Below are 11,353 nucleotides of genomic sequence, written 5' to 3' on the forward strand. Positions count from 1 at the left end.
TGTCCTCTTCAGCCTGGCCGTGGCACCCCAAGCTGCTCGGAGTCAGACAGGGGACGGGAACCGGGTGATGGAACCAGGGACGGTGCCTCGAGTGACCGGCCCGGCTGACCCGGCCCAGCTCTGAGGGGCGAGGACCTGGTGACCGTTAACCGGCCGGCGGCAGGGGCTGGACGGGGACGACGAGGGGACCAGCTCCCCCGGCCCGGCCGCGGGCGCACTGAGCCGCACGGCAGCGCACCTCCCAGCGCCGACTCCTTCGGCGAGCGGCTGCCTGCGCCTTAAATACCCTGCTAAAAATAGCCTGCGAGGCCCGTGTCCAATCAGACGCGCTTGAAGTTCGAATTTGGCCAATGGCAAGGCCAGTGAGAGAGAGGCTCGGTCACGCCAGGCGGGGCCGCGCTGAACGGGCGCCCGCCATTGGCCGCAGCTGACATCATCGGCGCGCAGCCCCCGGGACGGGCGCGGCGTGATTGGGCGGTGCGTGGGGCGGGCCCGGCGAGTCACGTGGGGGGAGGGAGTGGGGGGAGCCAGGCGAGGAGGAGGGGGAGCTGGCAGCGGAGGTTTGAATAGGGAAGTTTTGCAGGGGTTACGTTTGCAGTCAGTCCGGTGTTTGCAAATATTGTGTGGGCTCGCGAGCGCGTCTCTGGACTCCGGCAGGATCTGAACCCGCGGCGCCTGGCTGTTGTGCACTGAGTTTGCATGAAACTTTCCCTGCGCTGCAGGCACGGCCGCGGCGCTCCTGACTCCAGACCGCACACCTCCGTGTTGGTACCACAGCAGCGGGGACTGTCTTTTCCAAACCGACATGGATGTACTCCCAATGTGCAGCATCTTCCAGGAACTCCAGATTGTGCATGAGACCGGGTACTTCTCGGCGCTGCCCTCCCTGGAGGAATATTGGCAACAGGTAAATAGGAATTGTGTGCCAGGTACCCGGGTGCGCCACGGAGGGTGCATGCACGCACGGACAGGACGATGTGTGGTTGGAGGTGCGCTGTTTTTTATTTTTATTTTTTTTTAATGATTTGGGTAAACATTTTTTAAAAATTAAAACAATTATTTTTAAAACATACTCCTGCTGTCTCCGGTGCGGGAGGCACTTTAAACGAGCTTTTTCCAGCTTGGAGCGGAGTTGTCATTTGCGAGGAACGCAGCAGTGCTTCCTTGCTCCCAGTGTTTTTAGCCCGTTTCTGGGGCTTCTGAACTGGAGGGCAGACCCAGCTCCACCGACTTATCTCACGACAGGAGCCCCTGGCAGAAGTTTGGTGCTTGTACCAGCTCCAGGCTCCACAGCTGGAATTTGTCATATGAACTTGCGTGGAAGCCAAGGGTATTTTTGTCAAAGATATTTGTTTTTGTTTTCCTTTTTGGTCTTCGTACTTAGACAGTTTCGTGTTTGTTTTTTTCAATTGGAAATTTCACTAGCAAAGCACCCACCAGCTCTTTTTCTCTACCAGGCCATTGCTTCTTTGGCATCCTTAACATTTACCTCCATCTGCCTTGTTTTTCTTACCTACTTCTTTTGGGGAAAAAAAAAAAAAAAAAGGAAAGAAAGAACGTTTGCACAATCAGTGACTTATCAGTCATATGACAATGAGCCCTTCTAGTCTGAGTTTGGGAAGAAGAGCCTCAGTTTCCGGCATTTTTTTTTCTAGTGAAACTAGCATTTTTGGCATTGGACAAATCTGAAACTTAATTTTTTTCCCCTTTCTAATTCGTTAGTATTGCCTGAAGGGAGAGAGATTCTGACACTTGTCACATTGTTTTTTAAAAGATAGAAGGGGCTGTCTCTCTGCCCTGCTATAATGTTGGCTTTTGTCACAAAGTACAAATATATTCTGTGGATTTCAAAGCCTCGAAAGCTTTAAGAGGGATGAAATGCAGTGTGGCAACCCTCTAATGCCCGCTTAATTGTTCTCAGTCCTGTCCTGCCTTCCTCCCCCCTGCCCCCTTTTCCGCCTTAAGAAGCTGCTCCCTAGGACGTGATTGAAATTGATCTAAGTAGTTTCCTTCGGGCATTTGGGATTTGGGCCCCAAGCCAGGCTGAGCTCTCCTTCCCCTTCAGAGGCTTTTAAACTCTCTGAGAGCTTTGCTCTGGTCCCCAGTGCTCATCAGCGTAATGGAGATTTTAAATTAGCCAGATGACAAAATTTAATAAGATCTCAGTAAACGTGCTTTTGTTTTTCTTTGGAACATCCATAAAATATCTAGCCATCTCTCTGAACACTCTGGCCTGCCTTTGTAACCTAGACATACAATTTTAGGGGTAAAGAGAAAACAATGGTTGTTTTTCTCCCCTTTGCTTGCTCATGCTTACTCCATGAAGATTCTGTGGGGAGGGGGAAGGGTTTGTGCTATATTATGATAGCAAGCACATTGCTAAGAAAGCAAGCATGAGCGAGGGATGAAATGCAGTGTATCTATCTTTGGATAGATAGCTTAGCTAGTCCTGACCATGATTTGTTAAAAAGGGCAAAGCCGGCTGTAGAAACTGAAATCTGTAGAATTGCTGTCATGTTGACAACCTTATATGGCCATCCAGGCAATTGATCCTAGTGAAGAGAAGGGCAGATACAATGTAATCCTAAAATGTTTCCTACCATTTTTCTTTTCCAGTGGCTAGAAAGTTTGAGATGGTGGGGAGAGGGGATGCTGGTCTCTCGGCAGTTGTAGCTTCTTGAAAGGTTGGTTGTGGGTCTGGGGAAGGGGCACTCTGTCCATGACACACTGCATGAATATCTGAACCGGGTCCTTTTTTGGCTGCTGGTCAGAATTTCAAAAGGAAGTCTCCTCTGGCATTGCGTGAAAGAAATAGAGTGATGACTCATACAGTTGTACTCTTGGCCAGTAGATAAAGTTCTTGTCCATTGTGGCACTCCCAGCAGGGCTGGGAGGAATTTCCCCTCCTGCATCCTTTACAATAGCAGATGGCCAATCTGGAATGATTTCTCCACTCCCTTGTAGAAGCTCTTGTTTTTCTCTGACCACTGTGGAAGTCATTAAAGTTGTGTGTACCCAGGGCCCTGCACTTGGGAATGGCATTCTTTGAAAGCCTACGAGGTCTGGGCTAAGCAGGAAATGGGTGGTTTCTGTGCAGCTCCATTGATGTCCTTGACTATAGACCATCATCAGCTTGCTGCGTCTGCTCACTGAGTGTGGCCCTGTGCTGTCAGCTGTGTCTGCAAAAGGAGACACATGCAATGTCAGAGCACATTGCATCGTGTGTGCGGTGCAGCCTTTCTATCTTGTGCTTGAGAAAGGAGGATGGCTGGGTTCCTCTTAATTGCACACGGCTCCCGAGACTGTCAGATAATCTGGCTAAACCTGTTGGGGGTGTGTGTCTGAGGCTGGTTTTCTTTGTGTGGTTTACAGAAACTCATTAGAAATGTCAACACTGGTAACTATAACAAAAACTGGCTTAGTGACCTTCAGTCACCGTGGCCTTTGGTCCAACACGGTTATTTCTTCTGAATCCATCCCCATTCCTAGAAACAGCTTTCCTCTTGCTCTCCTAAAGGCACGATTCTTATAGTGACATGGCCACAGTCTGTTTGCCCTTCATCCCTGCATGTATTTTGGAAATATGCTTTTGGTTCCATTTTCGGTTGTCATAATCACATGCCTTCTTGCGGTTCCTTTCCCATAGACCTGCCTGGAGCTGGAACGCTATCTCCAGAGTGAACCCTGCTATGTGTCAGCCTCTGAAATCAAATTCGACAGCCAGGAGGATCTGTGGACCAAAATTATTCTGGCTCGAGAGAAAAAGGAAGATCCAGAAGCTAAGGTTTCCTCCAGTCCCCCGGAGGATGCTCTCAGCAGCCCCAGCTTTGGCTACAACCTGGAGACCAACAGCTTGAACTCGGATGTGAGCAGCGAGTCATCGGACAGTTCCGAGGAACTCTCACCCACCTCCAAGTTTACCTCCGACCCCATGGGCGAAGTGCTGGTCAACTCTGGGAACCTGAGCTCCTCGGTCACCTCCACACCTCCTTCCTCCCCAGAACTGAGCAGAGACCCTTCTCACCTCTGGGGCTGTGCACCCGGGGAGCCGCACCCTCCGGGGAAGATACGCGGTGGGACTTCAGGGAAGCCAGGTGACAAGGGCAGCAGTGGGGATGCCTCCCCAGACGGCCGGAGGAGGGTGCATCGATGCCACTTTAATGGCTGCAGAAAAGTTTACACCAAAAGCTCCCACTTGAAAGCACATCAGCGCACTCACACAGGTCAGTCCCTCCTGCGACCCGGGAGGTGGGCCGCTGGCGGGCGCCACTGAATCGCACCAGCCCTGGGAGGGGGCCGGGCTCCGCAGAAGGCTGTCAGAGCAGACACATCCTCACCTCACTCTTTCCCTAAAGAGTTGGGTCTCTGGGAAAGACAGAGTAGGAGGTGAAAGACTGGACATGTGCCGATGAATGGTTGACACTTTCAGAGTAAACAGACAAGAGGTAAATCACGTTCTCCATCTCCACCCAACCCCTACCCACTCCAATCCTCCCAGTTATCAGGACCCATGGAGATAATGTTACATGGAGTTGCCTCTGTTTTTTTTTTCTTTCTTTCTTTCTCTTTCTTTCTTTCTTTCTCTTTTTTTTTTTTTTTTTTTTTTTTTTTTTAATGAAACTCAATGATCAGGAGAGAGGGTGGCTGGACAGCATGGATCACGCTTGTGTTGACAGTGTGGGAATTGAACTTGACCATAAGCTCTGGTAGCAGTTTTGATCAGAGGGTGCTTACTGGGAATTTCTCTGTGGATCATGCAGCTTTTGTTTTCTGATACCAATTTTAAAAACCACAAATTAAAAAAAAAAAAGTTTTTTAATGAAATACCACAACCTAGCCCTAGCTGGTTTGGCTCAGTGGAGCTGGGAATTGAATGGTTATGGATTCAATTCCAGGCAAGGGCTATGGTTACAGGCTCTATCCCTGGCCCTGGTCAGGGCACGTGCTGGAGGCAACCAATCAATGTGTCTCTTTTGCATCAATGTTTCTCTTGGTCTTTCTTCCCCCTCCTTCCCACTCTCTAAAAATCAATGGGAAAATATCCTCAGGTGTAGATTAACAATAACAACAAAAAAAGACATACAGCGACCTAGATGAAAGTTCCATTTAAAATTACTATTGTAGTCTCTAGGGTAACTGGTGATGAGTCACAGAAATGTTCGAGCTGGAAGGGACCTTAGAGATCAAGTCACTCAAGCTCTCATCCTATCAGTGATGAGAGAAGATGGCTGAGCCCTCCGCCAGGGTTTCCAAAAATGGTCATGACCAAGGGGGATTAGGACCCAGTTGTGATTTGTCCCAAAAGCATTCTCTGGGACTGGTTTTGGCCAAATATTTACTGTCCTCAGGTAGCACTTTTTGGTGAATTCATATTTATAATCTGTCCAAGGAACAGAGTGGACTTGATTATTTCATTGTCACTTAGAAAAAGTTCTCTATTGGCCCTAAATGGGCTTTCCCAGAAACTCATGACTTCAGTTCTGCAGAAATGTAGTTTCTCGGAGGAAACAACAAAGCTCATTCCACAGGGAAGTGAGTAAGGAGCAAAATAAGTACTTGGGAGAAATCGTTTCCATGGAGAAAGCAATAAAACCCTGCCCTCAGAGGCTGTGGGTCCAGTGGGTTGACACATCACCTCCAAAGTATTTCTTCAGTCTGAGTAATCGTCTTTCTTACATATTAACTGACTACAGTCACGTGGGCTCTGGGTTGCTTCCACAGCCCTTGCAGGCCTGAGGCTAGGTCAGGAAAGAGCTCCTGGGTGTTACCTTCTGAGTGCCAGCTGCTGCTCCTAATTGAGGAGTTCCCCAGGCCACTAGGCCTGGCGCTTGCTAATGAGTTGACTTTCCCCATGTGGAGTTGTAGCAGGGCCCCTTCCCTCACTGGACAGTGAAGTCATGGCATGCTTGTCTTGTGCTCTCTTCCCAGGAGAAAAGCCTTACAGATGCTCATGGGAAGGTTGTGAGTGGCGTTTTGCAAGAAGCGATGAGTTAACCAGACACTTCAGAAAGCACACTGGTGCCAAGCCTTTTAAATGTTCTCACTGTGACAGGTATGTGCTTGAAGCGCCGGGTTCGGGAATGCCATCCCCCTATTGGCATAGGCATATGTTAAACCTGGAGGAAGGCAGATGTTTTCCTGTTCTGTATTGTCCTAGGACAAGTCTCTCCTATGCCTGTTGTCCAAATTAGGATGCTCTGTGTCCTGGGTGTGCAAAACCAGAGTGATTTCATTTCTACTGAAGTAGGCCTTCAGTAGGTTTTGCATTCCAAGACTGGGCAGTAATGTGCTTCTAAGAGCTAGCTGAATGGACACCTTAATGTATATTTCTAGCAGTTGGAATTTCCTAACCCTGAAAATAAATTGTGATGATTTGGTGGATTGCCACCTTCCCTTTGAAAAGGGCTAGGTAGGGGGTGTACAGGGTGGGAGATCTGTAATCCAGCAAGGACTGGAAATCTAACCTCTCTGATGCTGATTGGTCCTGCAGGTGTTTCTCCAGGTCCGACCACCTGGCCCTGCACATGAAGAGGCACCTCTGAGGGAGCAGAGTGTGAATCCTGCGGCTAAAACGGCTTCCAGGCTGAGAGACGGCCATGGAAGGAGGGTGCGTGTTCCAGCCAAAGCATGCCATTTTGCACCCCACCCAGTTGCCTCCAGGACCTCTCCTTGGAAGGTCTTTCGAAGGCGAAAGAAGTCATGTCAGAAGCGGCAGAGCGCCTGTGGTGTGTGGTGTTTGGGTGGCCTGGACTCGCCACTGTACCTATCTTCTGAGTGGTCCCTAAGCCTTTGCCGTGAGCATGTGCACTGAGAATGTTAATGGTTGGGTTGACTGTATGTGGAGGATCTATTAGGACTGTGTGATGAGGCAGAGTCTTTCTTGTGCAGTAGCAAGACTGCAAGAGACAGAAAAAAATATCGTTTGAATGTTTTGTTGTGTGACAGGTAAACCATGAGATGAGATGACCACCAATCATTTCTTTAGGGGGTGGGGAGTGTCTGCGCCTTAGGAAAAAGAAAAAAGAAAAAAAAAGAAAAAAAAAAAAGAAGGGAAAACATGGAGGGCGGAGTGTGAGTGGTCAGAACCCTGTGTGGCGAGTGTATGTGGGAGGGGGAGCCCTCCTGTGTGAGAGGAACATTTGCGTCTGGTGGTGCAGCTACAAAACGTGCAATGTGTCAAGTAGCTTGTTCTACTGGCTACAACAGCTCATTTGTTACCCTTTGTATAAGCTGTGTATTTACAAATATAACACAATGGTAACCTTTCCTTATAAGACAAAAGTAATGCATGGTCTAGGGAATTTTCTGCTTTTCCATTTTTAAATCAGAACTGCAATTTTGATTCCAGTTACTGAGCAGCTAAGATACAATTTGGTGAAATCAGTGATCCCTAGCCATTTGGGCCTGGCAATACACAATTTCTCTCCCCTTCGATTTTTGTAACACTCCCCTTCCAGAAAGGTGGCGTGCAGCATAGGATTGTTTTTTTTTTTTAAATGATTCTGAATTGGATGACCTTTTTGGAAATTCAGTGATGCCCTTCAAGACATTGGACACCCACTGGGTGTCAAGGATGCGAGGGCAGGGAACTCCTGGTCTAATGGTACATTAGACTCAGAAACCTAAAATTTTCTCAGTTGGGTGGATAAAACCACTAAAGCTTAGAAAGTGTTTTCTCATGCAGCTATGTTTCTCTTATTTATGCCTTGAGGACTAATTTCTGGTTTTCTAGCTGTTAATGCACTGTAGATCTTAATAATGGTGCCTTATGCAAGTGGCCCCTTATGTGGGGGTCTCATACAGGGGTATGGGTGATGCATGCTTTATTAAGGCTCTTTTTTCACCTGGCATTGTACTGTATCAATGTAAAATACAGAAAAAAAAATCTCTAAAGTCCTCCTTCACAAAGACAAATAGAGAGATGAACCCCCCTCCCCCCAAACAAGTCAGTATTTACTCAATATTTTACATAACTTGACCATCAGTGTTAAAATGGAAAACACATGATAATTGAAAAACCTGACCATTTCTGCCACCAAGAGACTTTTCGTATAGACTTTGCACAACAATTGTATAAATCACACACCGACTGTATTTAATATGTAATGTTTTCACGCATATTAAAGATACAGAAGTATAAAAAAAAACAATGTTAATGTATTTGCTTAAAAGGCACAAGTTTCACATACCTATCTAGTTATTTGTTGGTAATACAGAAAGTATATTAATTTTTTAAAAGTGGGCAGAATTCTTGTGTATGTATATTTGTGTGTAGAGTATGTATATGTTTGTGTGTGCGTGTATATATATATATAAATATATATAATATATAAATATTTTTTTAAGGAGAAATTAGATGTTTAGCTAGAAAATTTCACAGCCTGTGAAGAAATATTTCAAAATGGCCATAAAGGAGGTAAAAATGAAAACTATAACTTTTATAAAGGCTTTATCTTTAATGATTTGCTACAGACTCTTGGCAAGGTCTCCGTTCCAGACTGCTGACTTTGCTCATCTTACTGGCAGGTCTGGAACAGGGTACTGTTGGCCATTCAAAATTGGCATTAGCGGAATACTAGCCCACAAGATGGTCTCAGACACACTATAGTTTTGATTTTTTATTTCGGCCTTATTAGACGATCTAAGAGTCAGCTAATTACAGGGATTTTTTTAGAACACTTTTTATGCAGATGAATTTTTTTTTTTTAGCACATAAATTCTTCCCATTTTTCCAATGAATAATTTCCCTGAATTGGCACACCACAGTGTGGACAGCTGATATTTCATCCAGCTGCTGGCTTGTGGGTGTGGATCTTTTTTTTAATATATAAATATATATACACATATATATACATATACATATATATATACACATGTGAGTCTGGCTGGGCTGGTATTTTGTTTGATCTTCCTGGAAATGAGCAATGATGAAAGCTCAAATAACTGGTTGCTTTTTTTTTTTAATCTGGGCAGATGAGTACACTTACCTAAAGAACTCATTTCATTTTGCTAAGGGGAATATGCACTTTTGGCAATTCAAAATCCAGGCATTTGATTTGCTGGATTTTGGAAAACTCCTTTTTTGGCCCTGCTGTGCGCCTAGCCATAACAATTCCATTAAGTAAGAAGGTAAACAAAAGACAAAAAGGAAAAAAAAAAAAAAACCCACACAACTTGCACTGGCTTGTCTCACTTATGAAACACCATGGAATTGTCTGATTGGGTGGGGCTGGGTGCCGTGTATATCAATGCCTGTAATTTTCATAATAAGCAAGTACATAAAGAATTATATTCTGTTCAGGTGATAACTGAGCCTCAATCAAGCAGAAACTTTTTGCTTGACATTAAAAAAAAATTTCTATTAGTGAAATTTCTTTTTTTTGAAGCACCCTGTTATCTAAAGAATCTTTGTAAGATTTTTGTAAAATTTTGTTTTACAAGATTTTATTTGAAATTGTTTTTTGCAAGATTGTTATATTTCTGTATGAATGTATTTTTTATTGGAATAACATAAAAGAATTCTTATCAGGATCTCCATGACTCTGCTTGGTTTTTCCGAGGGGCGGGACCGGGAAGAGGGGGGGAGGGATGAAACAAATTCCTGTTCTATTAGTCAACCTTGGGAAATGTCCCTTGGGCAACTCTGAAAGCCTCTTTCCAGCCTACTCCCTTCCAGCTTCACAGCCTGACCTGGGAGCTAATGTGCAAAAAAAAACAGCCTAATGTTGCTCCCCTGAAATGCACCGAATTCCCTTAAAGCAACCTCCAGGCTTAGGCTTTGGGGCACAGTAGGAAAACATTTGCTCCTGCGTTTTATCTCCCTGTCACTAAAGTCTGGGGAATACACTGCAGAGGCATCTGCACAATGACAAACTTGAATGCTCCCTTTCCCTTTCTTGTGCTCCAGCAGCTCTATGCCAGTTAAGCAGTTAGATCAGGGCCAGCCTTCTCTGACCTGGCCCACACACCTGGCAGAATTGTCACAGACAAGGCAAATATGACAGGAGGGACAGCAGGCCCCAAAGCTGCCCTCCCTTCCTCAACCCCAGCCTTCTCTGGTAGACCAGTAAGACGGAGTATAAAGTAAGAGGTAGTTTACGTGATCAGATAATTTTCCATCTTTTTCTTTAAAGGTTAATGGGGCACATTCAATGTAGAGTTTGAAAATAAATAGTCCACTTTTGGATTTTTATAAGGGTTTCATGTAAGTAGCCTTAGATCTCCGTTCCAGTTTTACTGTATGTCAGTAGCATCAGTTTATCTGCAAGTCCATTTTCAGGCTATAATAAGCTTATCGTAGTGATAGGTAAAAGCAATGTGTGCTTTCCAGAAGGGGCTATAGGATGGTGGAAATTTCCATGGGAAAGCTTCTTGATGTTCTTCCTTTGAAGAAGTTCTCACATTTTGGTTGCTTAAGTGCTCATGACTTCTCTTCATAGCAGATCTTTGTTTGGCTAGATGTGCAGGCTTTCCACTAGTTGATTTTAATTTTATGATTGGGGAGGGGAATTTTTAAAAGAATGCTCAATGTTAAGTGGCTTTCTAGAACTGCAGTAAAAATATCAGCCATTCGGGAGGTGTTGTGGCATGGGAGGGTGGAGGAAGCTGATGAAAATTTGGCCAGGACTCCTGGGTGTGTTGTGTTCTGAAACACATGTCAGGATGACTAATAGTTGGATTGCCCTGACTGTATGGCTAAATAAAGGCTTGATAATGCATTCTCGGCTACTGGTAAGACTTGACCACTTTGTCATGTGCAGACTATGCCGAACAGCTCAGTTATGTTCAAATAAGGCTGTTAGGAGAACTGTTGTGCAAGGAATCGGCTGTAAATCCAGCATATTTATAGAAGTATAAAAAATTTCAGTCTGCTTAACAAATTTTTTGAAACCCAGCTCAAAGACAGGAAATGTCCCCATTCTAACTAGTTGCTGTGTGCTATTGGACAATTTGCTGATCTACAATGGACTTCCACTTACTTATTGCTGAAATATTTTGAGCTAGGTCACATGCATATAGCATTTTATATAGCACTACAATTCTGTGGTCTGTGAGAATAGGGTGGACTTGAAATTATAGGTTCACCATCTACAGATACTCAGCTCAGATCTAGAAAGCTTTCTCATGTGCTACAGTAGAAAGGATTGTTGAGAGGATTTCTCTGACTTAGAATGGAAACAGAAAGTTCTCAGATTGCCCTTTCCCCCTTTAATTATAGTTAAGTTATTCAGGCTTTTGGTGCTTTTTAGCATGCCATCATTTTATTTCAAAAATAAACAAACAAATAAAAGACCTCTTTTAAAAGTGCCATTATAGCCATTGCAGATCCAAGTCTGTCATATTCCATACCCCA

The 11,353-nt window shown here is 45.0% G+C and overlaps 1 protein-coding gene across 3 annotated transcripts; it reads left to right on the top strand.

The window, feature by feature from the left end:
- The first annotated feature begins 555 nt into the window (after positions 1 to 555).
- KLF6 (Kruppel like factor 6) lies at positions 556 to 9,531 on the top strand. Of its 3 annotated transcripts, none has more exons than XR_004982710.2 (4): positions 556 to 907; positions 3,647 to 4,445; positions 5,929 to 6,052; positions 6,491 to 6,567. XR_004982710.2 is itself a non-coding variant. In XM_036408208.2 (4 exons), exons 1-4 carry the CDS (start codon positions 806 to 808, stop codon positions 6,540 to 6,542), a joined length of 855 nt encoding a protein of 284 aa, XP_036264101.1. In that variant the 5' UTR covers positions 560 to 805; the 3' UTR covers positions 6,543 to 9,531. The 3 variants fall into 3 exon arrangements, 2 of the variants coding, with proteins under 2 accessions (XP_036264111.1, XP_036264101.1); XM_036408208.2 differs by having other exon boundaries at positions 560 to 907; positions 3,647 to 4,223; positions 6,491 to 9,531; XM_036408218.2 differs by lacking the exon at positions 5,929 to 6,052 and having other exon boundaries at positions 557 to 907; positions 3,647 to 4,223; positions 6,491 to 9,531.
- The last annotated feature ends 1,822 nt before the right edge of the window (positions 9,532 to 11,353 follow it).

Source organism: Pipistrellus kuhlii, unplaced genomic scaffold, assembly GCF_014108245.1.
Source record: "Pipistrellus kuhlii isolate mPipKuh1 unplaced genomic scaffold, mPipKuh1.p scaffold_m20_p_1, whole genome shotgun sequence".
NCBI lineage: Eukaryota > Metazoa > Chordata > Mammalia > Chiroptera > Vespertilionidae > Pipistrellus > Pipistrellus kuhlii.

Coding starts and splice junctions, on each gene's coding strand:
- KLF6 (XM_036408208.2), top strand. CDS start 806: ATGGATGTACTCCCAATGTGCAGCATCTTCCAGGAACTCCAGATTGTG. Junction 4,224..5,928: donor ACATCAGCGCACTCACACAG/GTCAGTCCCTCC, acceptor CTCTCTTCCCAG/GAGAAAAGCCTTACAGATGC. Junction 6,053..6,490: donor AAATGTTCTCACTGTGACAG/GTATGTGCTTGA, acceptor TTGGTCCTGCAG/GTGTTTCTCCAGGTCCGACC.